This window comes from Neophocaena asiaeorientalis, unplaced genomic scaffold (genome assembly GCF_003031525.2).
Source record: "Neophocaena asiaeorientalis asiaeorientalis breed wild unplaced genomic scaffold, Neophocaena_asiaeorientalis_V1.1 scaffold15, whole genome shotgun sequence".
NCBI classification, from domain to species: Eukaryota; Metazoa; Chordata; class Mammalia; order Artiodactyla; family Phocoenidae; genus Neophocaena; species Neophocaena asiaeorientalis.
The window spans coordinates 3,826,874-3,844,110 of NW_020185328.1; the positions used below are offsets into that span (position 1 = coordinate 3,826,874).

General features: G+C 38.9%; 1 protein-coding gene across 2 annotated transcripts; it reads right to left on the reverse strand.

The window, feature by feature from the left end:
* Positions 1-9,758: 9,758 nt before the first annotated feature.
* Positions 9,759-11,523, reverse strand: LOC112392761 (basic leucine zipper and W2 domain-containing protein 1-like). Of its 2 annotated transcripts, none has more exons than XM_024734587.1 (2): positions 10,650-11,523; positions 9,759-10,456 (listed from the first exon to the last, which is right to left on the reverse strand). In XM_024734587.1, exons 1-2 carry the CDS (start codon positions 11,502-11,504, stop codon positions 10,250-10,252), a joined length of 1,062 nt encoding a protein of 353 aa, XP_024590355.1. In that variant the 5' UTR covers positions 11,505-11,523; the 3' UTR covers positions 9,759-10,249. The 2 variants fall into 2 exon arrangements, with proteins under 2 accessions (XP_024590355.1, XP_024590354.1); XM_024734586.1 differs by having other exon boundaries at positions 9,759-10,404; positions 10,505-11,523.
* Between the last annotated feature and the right edge of the window lie 5,714 nt (positions 11,524-17,237).

The following is a 17,237-nucleotide window of genomic DNA, read 5'->3' on the forward strand; positions in this document are numbered from 1 at the left end:
TGAGCCTGCGCGTCCGGAGCCTGTACTCCGCAACGGGAGAGGCCGCAACAGTGAGAGGCCTGTATACCGCAAAAAAAAACCTGTTGATGTGGCTGGTCCAGAACCACAAAAAGTACAAAACTCAGTTAACCATAAATAAATTAGTGCAGTGACTCTCCATCTAAATCAAAACAAATATCCGTTTTGTAGGCTTATGAACAGGCACAGTCATTCTTGCAACACAAAGAGAGTTAGGGATAATGCAAGTGCCAGTGAGGATGTGAAAGGGCTGATGTATCACTTTTTTTTTTTAACATTTTAATTGGAGTATAATTGCTTTACAATGGTGTGTTAGTTTCTGCTGTATAACAAAGTGAATCACATATACATATACACATATCTCCATATCTCCTTCGTCTTGCATCTCCCTCCCATCCTCACTATCCCACGCCGGTAGGTGGTCACAAAGCACCAAGCTGATCTCCCTGTGCTATTCGGCTGCCTCCCACTAGCTATTTTACATTTGGTAGTGTATATATGTCCATACCACTCTCTCACTTTGTCCCAACTTACCCTTCCCTCTCCCCATGTCCTGAAGTCAATTCTCTGTCTGCGTCTTTATTCCTTTCCTGCCCCTAGGTCCTTCAGAACCATTTTTATTTTAGATTCCATATATATGTGTTAGTATACGGTATTTGTTTTTCTCTTTCTGACATACTTCACTCTGTATGACAGACTCTAGGCCCATCCACTTCACTACAAATAACTCGATTTCATTTCTTTTTATGGTTCAGTAATATTCCATTGTATATATGTGCCACATCTTTATCCATTCATCTGTTGATGGACAATTGGGTTGCTTCTATGTCCTGGCTTTTGTAAATAGAGCTGCAATGAACATTGTGGTACATAACTCTTTTTGAATTAGGGTTTTCTCAGGGTATATGCCCAGTAGTGGGATTGCTGGGTCGTATGGTAATTCTAGTTTTGGTTTTTTAAGGAACCTCCATACTGTTATCCACAGTGGCTGTATCAATTTACATTCCCACCAACAGTGCAAGAGGGTTCCCTTTTCTCTACACCCTCTCCAGAATTTACTGTTTGTAGATTTTTTAATGATGGCCATTCTGACTGGTGTGAGGTGATAACTCATTGTAGATTTGATTTACGTTTCTCTAATTAGTGACGTTGAGGAACCTTTCATATGTTTGATGGCAATCTGTGTATCTTCTTTGGAGAAATGTCTATTTAGGTCTTCTGCTAATTTTTGAATTCGGTTGTTTGTTTTTCTGATGTTGAGCTGCATGAGCTGCTTGTATAAGAGTGGTGAGAGTGGGCAACCTTGTCTTGTTCCTGATCTTAGAGGAAATGATTTCAGTTTTTCAACATCGAGAACGATGTTGGCTGTGCATTTGTCATAAATGGCATTTATTATGTTGAGGAAAGTTACCTCTATGCCTACTTTCTGGAGGGTTTTTTATCATAAATGGGTGTTGAAGTTTGTCAAAAATTTTTTCTGCACCTATTGAGATGATCATATGGTTTTTCTCCTTCAATTTGTTAGGATGGTGTATCACATTGGTTGATTTGCATATATTGAAGAATTCTTGCATTCCTGGGATAAACCCCATTTGATCATGGTGTAATGTCCTTTTAATATGTTGTTGAATTCTGTTTGCTAGTATTTTGTTGAGGATTTTTGCATCTATGTTCATCAGTGATATTAGCCTGTAGTTTTCTTTCTTTGTGACATCCTTGTCTGGTTTTGGTATCAGGGTGATGGCGGCCTCATACAATGAGTTTGGGAGTATTCTTCCCTCTGCTCTATTTTGGAAGACTTTGAGAAGGATAGGTGTTAGGTCTTCTATAAATGTTTGATAGAATTCGCCTGTGAAGCCATCTGGTCTAGGGCTTCTTTTTCTTTTGGAAGATTTTTAATCACAGTCTCAATGTCAGTGCTTCTGATTGGTCTGTTTATATTTTCTATTTCTTCCTGGTTCAGTCACAGAAGGTTGTGCTTTTCTAAGAATTTGTCCATTTCTTCCAGGTTGTCCATTTTATTGGCATAGAGTTGCTTGTAGTAACCTCTCATGATCCTTTGTATTTCTGCAGTGTCAATTGTTACTTCTCCTTTTCATTTCTAATTCTGTTGATCTGAGTCTTCTCTGTTTTTTTTCTTGATGAGTCTGGCTAATGGTTTATCTATTTTGTTTATCTTATCAAAGAAGCAGCTTTTAGTTTTATTGATCTTTGCTATTGTTTCCTTCATTTCTTTTTCATTTATTTCTGATCTGCTCTTTATGATTTCTTTCCTTCTGCTAACTTTGAGTGTTTTCTGTTCTTCTTTCTCTAAGTGCTTTAGGTGTTAAATTAGGTTGTTTATTTGAGCTTTTTCTTAATTCTTGAGGTAGGATTGTATTGCTATAAACTTCCTTCCTAGAACTGCTTTTGCTGCATCCCATAGGTTTTGGATCATCGTGTTTTCGTTGTCATTTGTTTCTAGATATTTTTTGATTTCCTCTTGATTTCTTCAGTGATCTCTTGGTTATTTAGTAACATATTGTTTAGCCTCCATGTGTTGTAGTTTTTAAAGATTTTTTCCTGTAATTGATATCTAGTCTAAGGGTGTTGTGGGCAGAAAAGATAGTTGATATAATTTCAATTTTCTTATATTTACCAAGGCTTGATTTGCAACCCAAGATATGATCTATCCTGGAGAATATTCCATGAACACTTGAGAAGAAAGTGTATTCTGTTATTTTGGGATGGAATGTCCTATATGTATCAATTAAGTCCATCTTGTTTAATGTATCATTTAAAGCTTGTGTTTCCTTATTTATTTTCCTTTTCGATTATCTGTTCATTGGTGAAAGTGGGATGTTAAAATCCCCTACTATGATTGTGCTACTGTCGATTTCTCCTTTTATGGTTGTTAGCATTTGCCTTATGTAAATGTAGCTTATGAGGTGCTCGTATGTTGGGTGCATAAATATTTACAATTGTTATACCTTCTTCTTGGATTGATCCCTTGATCATTATGTAGTGTCCTTCTTTGTCTCTTATAATAGTCTTTATTTTAAAGTCTATTTTGTCTGATATGAGAATTGCTACTCCAGCTTTCTTTTCATTTCCATTTGCATGAAATATCTTTTTCCATTCCCTCACTCTCAGTCTGTATGTGTCCCTAGGTCTGAAGTGGGTCTCTTGTAGACAGCATATATATGGGTCTTGTTTTTGTATCCATTCAGCCAGTCTATGTCTTTTGGTTGGAGCATTTAATCCATTTACATTTAAGGTAGTTATTGATATGTATGTTCCTATTACCATTTTCTTAATTGTTTGGGTTTTTTTATTGTAGGTCTTTTCCTTCTCTTGTGTTTCCTGACTAGAGAATTTCCTTTAGCATTTGTTATAAAGCTGGTTTGGTGGTGCTGAATTCTCTTAGCTTTTGCTTGTCTGTAAAGGTTTTGATTTCTCCATCAAATCTGAATGAGATCTTTGCTTGGTAGAGTAATCTTGACTGTACGTTTTTCCCTTTCACCACTTTAATTATGTCCTGCCACTCCCTTCTGGCTTGCAGAGTTTCTGCTGAAACATCAGCTGGTAACCTTATGTGGATTCCCTTGTGTGTTAATTTTTGTTTTTCCCTTGCTGCTTTCAATATTTTTTCTTTGTATTTAATTTTCTTTAGTTTGATTAATATGTGTCTTGGCATATTTCTCCTTGGATTTATCCTGTATGGGACCCTCTGCGCTTCCTGAACTTGATTGGCTATTCCCTTTCCCATATTAAGGAAGTTTTCAACTATAATCTCTTCAAATATTTTCTCAATCCTTTTCTTTTTCTCTTCTTCCTCTGGGGCCCCTATAATTCGAATGTTGCTGCATTTAACGCTGTCCCAGATGTCTCTGAGATTGTCCTCAATTATTTTCTTTTTCTTTTTCTTTATTCTGCTCTGTGGTAGTTATTTCCACTATTTTATCTTCCAGGTCATTATCTGTTCTTTATATCTGGTCTCAAAGTTCACTGCCTCAATTTTGGTGTGATTCGTTGTCTATTCAGGTATTCCACAGATGCAGGGTACATCACGCTGATTGCGGAGATTTAATCCATTGCTCCTGAGGCTGCTGGGAGAGATTTCCCTTTCTCTTCTTTGTTCACACAGCTCCAGGGGTTCAGCTTTGGATTTGGCCCCGCCTCTGCATGTAGGTTGTCTGAGAGTATCTGTTCTTCGCTCAGACAGGACGGGGTTAAAGGAGCATTTGATTCGGGGTCTCTGGCTCCCTCAGGCCGTGGGGAGCGAGGTGTACTGTGTGCGGGGCGAGCCTGCAGCAGCAGAGGCCGGCGTGACGTTGCACCAGCCTGAGGCGCGCCGTGTGTTCTCCTGGGGAAGTTGTCCCTGGATCACGGGACCCTGGCAGTGGCAGGCTGCACAGGCTGCCAGGAGGGGAGGTGTGGATAGTGACCTGTGCTCACACACAGGCTTCTTGGGGGCAGCAGCAGCAGCCTTAGCGTCCCATGCCCGTCTCTGGGGTCCGCGCTGATAGTTGCGGCTCACGCACGTCTCTAAAGCTCATTTAGGCGGTGCTCTGAATCCCGTCTCCTCCCGCACCACAAAACAATGGTCTCTTGCCTCTTCGGTAGCTCCAGACCTTCTCCCAGACCCCCTCCCGACTAGCCGTGGCGCACTAACCCCTTCAGGCTGTGTTCATGCAGCCAACCCCTCCCTGCCCTCCGACTGAAGCATGAACCTCAGCTCCCAGCCCCGCCCGCCCCGGCGGGTGAGCAGACAAGCCTCTCGGGCTGGTGAGTGCCGGTCAGCACCAATCCTCTGTGCGGGAATCTCTCTCTCCGCTTTGCCCTCCGCACCCCTGTTGCTGTGCTCTCCTCCCTGGCTCTGAAGCTTCCCTGCCGCCACTCCTCGTCTCCACCTGCAAAGGGGCTTCCTAATGTGAGGAAACTTTTCCTCCTTCACAGCTCCCTCCCACCGGTGCAGGGCTCGTCTCCATTCTTTTGTCTCTGTTTTTTCTTTTTTCTTTTGCCCTACCCAGGTACGTGGGTAGTTTCTTGCCTTTTGGGAGGTCTGAGGTCTTCTACCAGCATTCAGTAGGTGTTCTCTAGGAGTTGTTCCACATGTAAATGTATTTCTGATGTATTTGTGGGGAGGAAGGGGATCTCCACGTCTTACTCCTCCGCCATCTTGAAGGTCCTTTCTGTAATTCTTATATTTTCTGAGCTGGTAAACAAACTAAACATGGCCCCTTCTAACTCAGAGAAACTGACAACAGCGAGACACAAAATCTGGTCCAAGAAAATGTACCCCAACACCCTACTGCAGACCCTTCACTTAATGTTGTCCTTATAGCTTTGCAGTTTTATGAAAAGCAACACATGAGAGATTTTGCTATCACTTAGAACTGTGGGACGTGGTCTTTACTACAAAATGCTTGCTCTCAAATTCAGACTGTGTCTCTGCCTACCAGGTGTGTGTCTATGCATATGAAATCCAGATTAAAGGACTCCAATAGAGTAAATTGGGATGTTGTCCAAGGACTTGGAGTCATAGGACAATAGATCTTATACAACCTAATCTGACTTGATTTGGCATAGGTACAAATGTTTTTTTACCAAAAGTTTACATTCTCATGTAGTGCTGAGACTGTACAGATGTAGCTATGTATTGCTATTGTTTGCTTCATGTCACATTAACAAGAAAATATTCACAAAACAGCCATTCCTTCCTTACAGAAAAAGCCATATTTATCTTTTAAAATACATGATTCATAGAAGTGCATGAAAAAAAACACCTAATGGCCCTTTGAAAACCTCATTGCATGATGTAAACATCTGGCATGTTTCTTATCGTGGAGAAGGAATTACTGGTGTACACAGATTCAGTAAGATTCTTTATATTTTGCCCTGAAACTCTCTCCAGAGTCCACCATTGTGGACTCAGAAGGTAGAGAGTACTAAATATTGTTGAATTTAGATAAGATGGATTCAGTAAGGCAAAGTTAAATATCTCAAGTGTACATCCAACACCAGAAAGGGTCTTAGGTAAAGGAGATTTTGAAATGACTTTCAGATATGTCATGATTTCCATAGAGATGGTAGCCAATATGGGATGAGAGAGAAATGAGAAGTAATCTTAGGATCGTGCTGGCATCTGCTTTCCCTAGACCCTCACAGGTGAAGTTGCTGAGGTCCCACATTTGCATAAGCAGACCCCATCAGAACCCATACTCTGATACCATGGACTATGACCTGGGCTCTGGGCTCATGCCATCTGGACTTGAGTCGCTGCTCTACCACAAATTACTTTTATGAATATATGCAAGTTACTCAGTCCCCTCCTTTATTTACCAAACACTTGTCTAGCAATTACACTGAGCACGGCACTATTTGAGGCTTTTTAGACTCTTAACCCAAAAAGGTGAGCACCGTTATCAGTCCTAGTTTACAAATGAAGAAACTAGGTAACAGAAAAAGTAAGTTTCCCCAGCTAGAGAGTACAGGCCAGTTAAGAGCCAGAAATCAGACCCAGGCAGTTTGGTTCCAGAGTCCATGTTCTTTACCTCTACTCAACTGGCCAGGCTAAACTGTGGCAAATAATTTTTCTTCTTCATGGCTGTGGTGAGGTTTAATTAAGATAATCCACACAAAACATCATACAATAGCAGGCATAGATCCACAGTCAGTCTGTGGGTTCTGAAACTAGCCTGTTGCTATAAAGCTGGTATGTCTGGAAGGCCCTGAGTGTTCATCAGCTCTCCCCAACAGCCCACCCTGCTTGCACAGTCTGCATACCTGGACTTCTGCTGTAGTTTCCTGTTTGACATTCCTGTTTGCAATGTGACTGTGGCCCAAATCTGACCCCCAGATCGTTTGGCTGGGGTCCTGACTAGTTTTGCTCCAGGAATCATGTGTGCCTGGTCACAGCTCTTATGTTTCATGTACTGCTACACTTTACTGTTGATTTGCTCCTGTATGTCCTTGGGCAGGTTTATATCATTCCAGGTATAACTATGTAAGAAGGTTTTTGGTGATGTGAAGTAGCATGATAAATTAGAACAGGAATAAACTCGAGGGGCTGAGACCTGGGTTTAAATCTTAGCCTCAGTGGCATGTTCTTGAGAAGTCAGTTATCTGCTGAGTGACTTAGTTCTCACTGGTAAAATAGGGATATGAATTTGTACTGTTAGGGTGATTGTTAGAATTAAACATGATATCATATGTGAATATATCTAGCACCATGTTTAGGCTAAAGTAGGTGCTCAACAAACTTACTTTCTCTCAGCTTTCAAAAGTAAAGGGGAGCTCCATATGTCTAGAAAATTAACACAAGTTAACTTTTGCATCAGACCACACACAAACTCAGGTTCTCACACTGCTGTAGACTGGGATTATCGAGCTTCAGTTTGCATTGCTGGGACTTACCAAAGCTGATGGGATCACGCATGGCTTCGTTAGTGTTGAGTACTTGCACCTCAAATAAGCAGCATGATATCATTTAGAAACAGTCACACTCCATACACTTTTGTTTAATTATCTGTGTATAAGTGTTCTAAAAATTTATACTTTTACATGCTGTGCTTTGTCTTGTTTTGATAGGATGCATGATTGTGCTTGGGAATCCTAAGAACCAAATTATTATTTTTTAATGTCTATAGTAATCAAAACATAACCTAAGTACCAGAGAACACAATCATGGGTTTCACTGGGGCTAAAGATGTAGTGAGTGTAATGGAACAGTAGAGTTTTCCTGTAATGCCTGAGAAAGAGCCTGATGACCCCTCACTGCTGGGGGGAACAAGTAAATGCTATCATACAAAACCAACACTCCCTGCAAAACAGAACATGAACCTTTGAGCTTTACATGTTGCCATTAATCTGAAAATAGCTGCATACTAATTTATACTAGTTTTTGTAATATTTAAAGAAAGTGGAGGGACACAATCTAATCACGGAGACTGGAGACGGGCACAGTTCCACATGCAATTAGTTTAGCAAGTGTGTCTGATTATTCTTTTATATACTTCATTTCTTAAACAAGATATTTTTTAATTATATAGAAACAGATAAGCATGCTTTTCTGAAATGGGCCTTGCATGAGCTGAGAAAAAAGAATGATCAGCTGCATTTAACTTGAATTTTAAATAATTTCTCAAGTCGATCCACATGCTTGGCTTAATCAAGATTATGAGTTCCTGGTCCAAGTGCCTGAAAATTGAGGTGAATGTTCTGATCTTGGTCAAATTGGGATCCTTTGAATGGGGATTTGTAAAATCTTTGTTATAGTTACTGCATTTTCAGGATGATATTGCAACTACAGATGTGTTATAAAATCTAAGTTTTCTCTCCATTTTCTTACCAACCTGAGACATGCACATCAGGTTCAATTCTCAAGTCTTGAGTAAAAATGTCTTGTATGTTTGTCACAAAGTAAACACATTTCCTGCAGAGACCTTTCCTGCAGAGACCTTTGTCCTCAGTCTCTGTACCTCAAAGTTGGAGACAGGGTGACCAGGGAAAGCCAGTGAAGAAGCAGTGTGGGTGAGGTGCCAGCTCATGTTTAATATCCACTCAAATATATTAGTACTAATCTATTTTATTTTATTTTTTTTAAGTGTAAGGATGGACTTTATTTTTTTTTTAAAAAGTCTTTTAAGGACTACAAAGTACAAAGTAAAAGCAGATCACTATGTAGAAACCTAATGAATACATTTTGTCTGTGCATGAAAGTTTTATCAAAGTCATTCACTTAACAATATCACCCCCTTCACAACGGCATCAGTTATAATGCTCTTCCTCATAAGGCTATTGTACCTTTATTTCAAACTATATTACATGTTATTCCCTCAAGATAAACTTTTAAACACCTAATTTTTAGCTCCTAAGAATGGCACCTCTGAAAGGGGCAATTCCCACTCAGTCTCCGGCGGCATTATTCCAAGCTCATTTCTTTCACCAATCAAAAAAGCTTTCAAAATGTTCACTTTTAACATGAAATCTTTCCACCAAAAAGTGTGGCCACATTTTGTTTTCTAATGACTACATATAAAGCTGGGTAGCAGCAAGAAAATTAAGATGGAAATTAAAAGGCAGCCATTAAAATAAATGGATCAACTGTACAGAAGAGATATTTGGCTCATGGCAATTTAAAATATTGGCAACTGGGGTAAATTAACAGGCAGATGCTTGAGTCATATATGAATCTGTGAAGAGAATGAAGCTGTCCCAGTATGACCAGGTAGAATAATCATTATCACTGCACTTCATTGTTTGCCACAAATACTCTAAGCCAACAGGAAATATGAGTTATATTTAGAATCCCAATTAGAACATGCTAACCACTTTTCTTTCAACAATTTTCTGGGTTTAGTAGTCATTTGCTTTACTTATACTGTTTTATGAGTCCTTTCTTACCAATCTAAGTGTATGACAACTGTAAAATACTTTAAATGACAAGGTTTTTCCAAGGTATGTTTGAAAAATGGCAGTATGAAAAGAATATTCATTTGTTTTGTCTAGAAAGAAGCAAACTGAATGCAAAGGTTTCTCATTGGGTAGAAGCTCAACTTTTTTCTTCCCACCACCGCCACATACAATTTCCCAAACACCTCACTTTCAAGTTTGTTCTCCATGGCTTCATTTTAAGGAATGAAAATCAGAGAGCAAACAATTGAGCTCAAGTACATCTGGGGTTAAAAATGCAAGAAAATATCGACATGCAAGCAGTGGTCCAAATACTCAAGATTCATGTTAATGAATCTAATTATTGTATATGAGATTTTCTTTGATGAGCAGGGCTTTGGGCATACCAAATTATCACACAAATCACTGCCTTCTGAGACTCTGGATACTTTTACAGTTTAATTTGCAAACAGAATTTTTATAACAAATTATTTTTAACCAAATCATATCTTGAAAACTGTTTATATAGAAAACCCAGGGAAAAAGTGAACTGTTCATTGTGGAAGGCCTTAAATTACATTATTACAGTAGAAAATACAGGAGGTAGAAGATAACTGAAAAGACTAATGCAACATTAGATTCAAATCTATAGCTCCTGTAGCTACTTAAAACATGGTTTTAGAAACTAAATCCAACATTTCCAGTAACCATAGAAACAGTTAAAATAAAATTTGCCATGAAGGCCCTTATATCATGCTTGATATAGGGAGGTAGGAAGATGTAAGAACCACGACACATGAGACATGACATTTTATCTACAATTCCTGTTTGCTTTACTGAGGGTGTAGTTTCAAATTCAGTCACCTTCTTCAGCTTCACACGCAGATTCTTCTTCAGCATTTTTGAGCCACTCTACAAAATTTTTCATTTGCTCAAGGAAGACACTTTTCCCCTTGGCAACATGTGTATCTTTATACCACTTCAGAATGGATTCTTCACTCAGAACTTCAGCTTTATAAAAAAGCACCACTATTTTCTGGAAGGCTTTCATGAAATGAATGTTGTCATAGCAATACTCCTGAGTCTTCAGTAACAGTCATCTCAGACTGACCTTGAGTTGTAAAGGCAGCAAGTAGAGGGCTGTATTGCTTCAAGTGCTTGATGGCTTGCTCTGCTACAAGCTCCTCTTTTTTGTTCCATTCCACGGTGCTCATTGCACTGGACCATACTATTCTGATGACAACTGGTTCTGGGATGTTTTTTTTCATCTCCTCCTTGACATACAAAATTATATCCTTAAATGGATCACCACGGGACATCTGTTCTTGAAGTTCTTTCTGGAGTTCCTTATGAGTTCCCATGGTTTGCTGATTCCGAACATACTGTGAAAACTCTTTCAAGCCTGCCTCAGTAAAATACTTTGTGAAGCGTTCAACACTTTGCTTATTGGCAGGAAACAGTTCCATCAGTCTGTTATCCATGCTCACTTTCCGAAGACTTGAAGCTACTGCATTGATATCTTTTTCATTTACCCATGATTTAAAGAGCTTTACAGCAAAAGCTGCTGAAACACCTTCTTTAACCAAATTCTCATTATAAAGGCTATTAAGAATGGATGCGTTAAGTGTTCCATTAGCCAGAAGAACACCAGTCAACATAGCCAGCTTGTTCCTCTCCGACACTGAAAAACCCTTTAAGAACAGCAGCAGCTTTTTAACTTCATCTTCAAAACCCTTCTCCAGGTATTTGTAGCGCCTGATTAACTTGTTAAAAACCTGAGCAAATGCTTGCATGGTCTCTAGGTCTTCTTGTGCTGTGAACACACAGACATCTGTATGCATCATGTCATCTGCCAGTGTACCACCTGGGGCCAGCATTCCACCGGCCACCAGAATGTCAAAGAGTGTTTCTGTATATCGGCAGTAATCAAGTTTTGCTCCAGAAGGATCAAGAAACTTTGCTACTGCTTCTAAATCAGTACCAGTTTCAGTTAAGCTTTGAATAATGCAGTCTTGAAACTGAGTAGGGCCAAACCTCTCTTTTTCATCTCTTTTTCTGGTTTTAGAATGCTGGCCTGATAGCGTTGGCTTTTGCTGCTTTTGATTACTCATAAAAGACACACGAATTTAAGGCGAAGAGAAAAGAGCCAGAAATCCCGGAGGTGGCGGCAACTGCGGCGGTGTCTCCTCTGCCAGTACTAATCTATTTTATATTACTAATCAGAAAGTATCTTCAGTGGGGGTATTATAACTCTCTGCATCCTTTGCTACAATTTAACCTCATCTTTAAATGCTGCTAACTAGATAGAGGTCAGGTGTGAATTAAAGGAAGGACCAGAGCCCAGATGGGAGCTGAGCTACTCCTGACAATTCTGCTCTTGTTGTGGATGGTTCTCCCACTGAAATGTTTTCTCTATCTATAGCTATCGTAAAGAAAAAAAAAAAAAAAAAGATGAAATACAGCGTGTTTCTCAAAGGCTCTGCCAGTATTAGAATATGTTCTTAGAGTTAAATATTGGAATAGATTCAGACATAATTTATACCTTATCCACAGAACTCCACATGTCTCTTCATGTGTGGAGTAAAGGGTTTGAGAGAAAAGTTTTTAGTGATGGGGAGGGAGTCACACACACACACACACACACACACATAAACACATGTACACGCATGGACATGCCTACAGGTATAAAGACACAAAATGTTTGTTTCTGTGCAAAACGCTTAGAACAGTTTAAGTCCCTAGAGTTAAGATATTTTCCCTTAAGAAGTTTAGTATTTCATCATTTTCTATGTGTGAAATACAGTTCCATTTTCTCCCTAAGCCCTAAATCGCTTTCTGATGTTTAATGAAATGAATAGTCAAGCAACAACAAATTAACCCTACATCTCTAAACTGTCCAGAGAGATGGAGGACCTCCTCTTCAGGTGTCCCACAACACCAGAGTATACTTGAGATACTGAGTGGGAACGGAAGAACAGTCCAAACAAAAAGAATGGCATGTTTAAAATTGGAGTCAAGGATTGTAAAGCAGTTCAGAAGAGTATGCTTTAGGGGAAAGAGGGATGGTAAAGTTAGACAAATGGTAAAGGTCAGGATGGATTTTGTAAGCTTTGTGAAAGTGTTTGGAAAGCAGTGATATGCATCATTAACTGAAAAGAGAAAAATGTCAAGGACATTTGTACTGAGATTTAGCTTGCTAAGAGTTGTGTGGTCACTGATGCATTCCAGTCGGGGCTGCTCACATTTTGGTCAGGTTGCATTGTTAAGAGACACACATGGCACAGATAAGTGAAGCTCTGTGTACTCCAGAGCAGATCTGTTCAGTACAGATTTCTGTACCTTTTAGACACAATACCTGATAATAAATTCTAGCAGTTCACAAATCCATTGAGAACTTGAAATGAGGCTAGTGCAATGAGGATGGTAATTTCAGTGAAGGAAAAATAGATAGGCTTGTTGGGGATCAAATGCTAGGAAATATGGGCATAATTCCAAAACCCATTCTGCATATCCAGAGTAATATTAAGAACATGGCCAGTTTTGGTGACTGCAGGACAAGCCAAATCTAGAGAGTGAATGAGTAACAGTCAAGAAGCAGATTCCCGCAGAATCTGGCAAAAGCTAGGGAGCACAGCAGGCTTGTAGGAAAGTCACAAACATTCTTCTAGACCTGATTCATTGAAGAAGAATTGTTTTAGAAACACAAGATGTGGTCCCCACAGGTTGACCTTCATCAATCTTAAAGGAGAACAGATGGAAGTAAACATCCTATTGCCTATGAAGCGATCAACCAAGAAGAAAACAAGTGAAGAAGATACCTTGAGGGTCTTTTGTTTTGTGCATCTAGAAGAGTTGGCTGTACACTGGTAAATATTTCCCACTCCAAAATGGACACCATTTTTTCTTTTTACATCTTTATTGGAGTATAATTGCTTTACAATGGTGCGTTAGTTTCTGCTTTATAACAAAGTGAATCAGTTATACATATACATATGTTCCCATATCTCTTCCCTCTTGTGTCTCCCTCCCTCCCACACTTCCTATCCCACCCCTCTAGGTGGTCACGAAGCACCGAGCTGATCTCCCTGTGCTATGCAGCTTCTTCCCACTAGCTAGCTATTTTACGTTTGGTAGTGCAAACATGTCCATGCCACTCTCTCACTTTGTCCCAGATTACCCTTCCCCCTCCCCATATCCTCAAGTCCATTCTCTAGTAGGTCTGTGTCTTTATTCCCATCTCACCCCTAGGTTCTTCATGACATTTTTGTTTTTTTCTCTTAGATCCCATATATATGTGTTAGCATATGGTATTTGTCTTTCTCTTTCTGACTTACTTCACTCTGTATGACAGTCTCTAGGTCCATTCACCTCACTACAGATAACTTAATTTTGTTTCTTTTTATGGCTGAGTAATATTCCACTGTATATATGTGCCACATCTTCTTTATCCATTCATCTGATGATAGACACTTAGGTTGTTTCCATTTTCTGGCTATTGTAAATAGAGCTGCAATGAACATTTTGGTACATGACTCTTTTTGAATTATGGTTTTCTCAGGGTATATGCCCAGTAGTGGGATTGCTGGGTCGTATGGTAGTTCTATTTCTAGTTTTTTAAGGAACCTCCATACTGTTCTCCACAGTGGCTGTACCAATTCACATTCCCACCAGCAGGGCAAGAGGGTTCCCTTTTCTCCACACCCTCTCCAACATTTATTGTTTCTAGATTTTTTGATGATGGCCATTCTGACCAGTGTGAGATGATATCTCATTGTAGTTTTGATTTGCATTTCTCTAATGATTAGTGATGTTGAGCATTCTTTCATGTGTTTGTTGGCCATCTGTATATCTTCTTTGGAGAAATGTCTATTTAGGTCTTCTGCCCATTTTTGGATTGGGCTGTTTGTTTTTTTGTTATTGAGCTGCATGAGCTGCTTGTTAAATTTGGAGATTAATCCTTTGTCAGTTGCAAATATTTTCTCCCATTCTGAGGGTTGTCTTTTGATCTTGTTTATGGTTTCCTTTGCTGTGCATGGACACCATTTATAAATGAATATTAGTCCAGAAATATGAGGAGTTTCTTTTAAATAAATATTGGTCTCTCTACCTGTAGAACTCGACTCTAAAGTAATTCAGGCAACTGATCAAGAAGAATTAAGACAGGCCTGTAGGACTAATTCCTTCACCTCACTGAGTCATAAATTCCTCATAAGTAAACTGAGGGAGTGGGTTCATCCATCTTTCAGGGAGAAAAGGGAGCATGCTCCATTAGCAAACTACTACTTTCAGGCAAAACCAGACTAAAAACATAAATGAAAGCCAAACATGCAAGAAGTGTATTTTAGAGTGAGATTCTGTTCCACACAGAGCTAAACTGATTTAAATTTCATAATTATGCCTCACCTTTCAGACAAAATATCTGATAATAAATTCTAGCATTTCATGCTGTTCTTTAAATTTATTCTTTTCCTTTTAAAATGCAGTATTAATCATTTTAATTTCAATGTGTCCAATAAAATCTAAATGTTAACCATTCATTATGTTTAATTATTTTCACCTTTGTCCTTTTTTTTCACCTTTGTCTTAATAGTATTCTTACCCTGACTTTTTAGTCAGTAGTTTATGCATGTTTATATTTTTATTTCCACTTTTAAATAAGAGAAAATGGCAATAAAAGATTCAAATAATTTTGCCTTACCATTGATCAAGACAAATTTAGAGATACTGTAGCATCTATAGGAAGAGATAGTAAGGAATAAATGTTTGCTAGCTGATTACTAATCTCCAAATTTGGTATAGAAAGGGTCATGTAAGGATGTAAGGCATAATTCACAAAAACACAGATGTATTTAAAGAAAACTGTATCAAAGCCAAGAGTAACCTTTTCTGTTCTCTGTACTTCAGTATCATTTGCATTTAGTTAGAGTTCTAGGACATTCATAGGTGATGGGGAGGCATGCTAGTGTACCTTCAGCAGGGAAATGTATAGGTTAGAAAAGGTGGAGATTGATTGGACAGCACTAGTAAAGAAAAGGGAGGGAATACCAATACTTACTGAGCATCACCTAGGTACTTAATTATGCACTTAATTATCTCACTTACTCTTCACAACAGCCCCTTATATCATTGCACGTATATTTCTTGAACACCTGCAATGTGGCAGGCACTGTGCTTGGTAGAGACAAGGCTGAACAAGAACAAGCTAGTCTCTGCCCTTGTGAAACTCACATTCTAGTACAGAAAACAAGGAAGTAAACAGACAAAAACAAATGACAAATTAGGACGGGCACACCATGAAGGAAGCAAATGAGCAGAAGTAACAAGTAATAAGAGGAAACAACAGATAGGAAGATCAAGAAAGACTGCTTTAAGAAAGGATTTAATTGCTAATCAAAGGAAGAAATAGAGCTGTCCAGATAGGAAATAGCAAAAAGAGTGGGGTAGCATGTGCAAAGGCCCTGGGATAAGAAAGATTCTTATGTCTACTGAGTTGGAGGCAAAAGCAGAAATGGAAAAATCATTAGGAGGCTATTGGTGGTGATTTAGCTGAGAGATGAGTTTCTCCTGAATTAGGAGTATTAAAGATGAAAAGAAGTGGACAGTATCAAGATGTATTTTGGAGGTAGAGATATATTTTGTGGTAGTACTTGCCACGTTTATTTATTAATAACACATATGCCACATAACAGATGATAAATAGCCTAAAAGAATAGGAGATTAACTAAACTCTTATAATAACTTCAGGATGGGGTTATGAACCCTGCTTTCTTTAAAGCCCTTTCCACTACATCACACTTCTTTGCTTTATTAATTCAAGGTCAATGTAGGTTTTATAGAGTCCTAAAAGTAGAAACATTTGCCAGTCAAATGATTTTGAATTAGAATATTCTTTAATTACCTGGACAGTTTACAGGTTTTCAGTTCACAAATCCAAAACTTCATTTCATCTGAAAGGGGCACCACATTCTATGAGCACTCCAATATATATTTTCTGTACAAAATGTGAAAATACTCTTGCATTTCTTCCAAGGATGTGCTGAGTTATCCCCATACATGTGGAAAATTTTCTATTGACTAAAGCAGCAATCTGTAGCAATTCTGAACCATATGCTGTTCTTACCATAAGTCTTAATTGGGTAATTTGAGTGACCAAACTGTTTTTTTAGCTTTGCTAAAAATAGGCCTGTCTCTGCCCATATTTAAAATGACTGATTGCTGATAATCTCTCACCTCACCAAGTAAATCAACACGTGAATAAGGCTTGAAATAAGCAGGTTTGGGTGCAAAAGCTAAGCTGGAAAGGACCTTGCTCTCATAAGCTCAGTACTTCTGCAGTTTTGTTTTTTATTATTATTCTATCTTTACTGTTGAGATTCTGCTCACCAGTACTCCCATTTCTTCTTTTTCTCTGTGCATGATAGGCTTGTACTTCCTCATCCTCTTGGGTTGGCATGACGTAGTCCTTGCTCTGGAAGTAGCTAGGAGCTGCTATTCACTTCTCCCCTCCCTCACTGCAAGGTCTAGTGATGTTCAGAGCCTTTGTTAGCCCGAGTCCCTGATGAGGATGACCTGCAGAGAGTCTCCCCAACTAACCCTCAACAGACATGTTGTATGAGGGGAAAAGAACTTTGCTGTTTTAAGACACTAAGATTTAGAGGTGTATTGTTGTTGTTGTTGCTGCTGCATAACCTCATCTCTTTGACTGCTATAGGTTTCCTCACATTCTTGACATGAAGGAAAATACAAATTTCCAAATTAGAAAAGCATGACAGACAGTTCAGTTGGCAGAAAATGAGGAGGTTTGATTGAAATGGACCTGGTTTTAATCCAGTCTCTGTACCTTA

Excerpts from the sequence above, each read along its gene's own strand:
- LOC112392761 (XM_024734586.1), bottom strand. The coding sequence starts at position 11,504 with ATGAGTAATCAAAAGCAGCAAAAGCCAACGCTATCAGGCCAGCATTCT. Across the intron at positions 10,405-10,504 it reads TGCTGCCTTTACAACTCAAG|CTGAAGTTCTGAGTGAAGAA; the intron begins GTCAGTCTGAGA and ends TTTTTTATAAAG.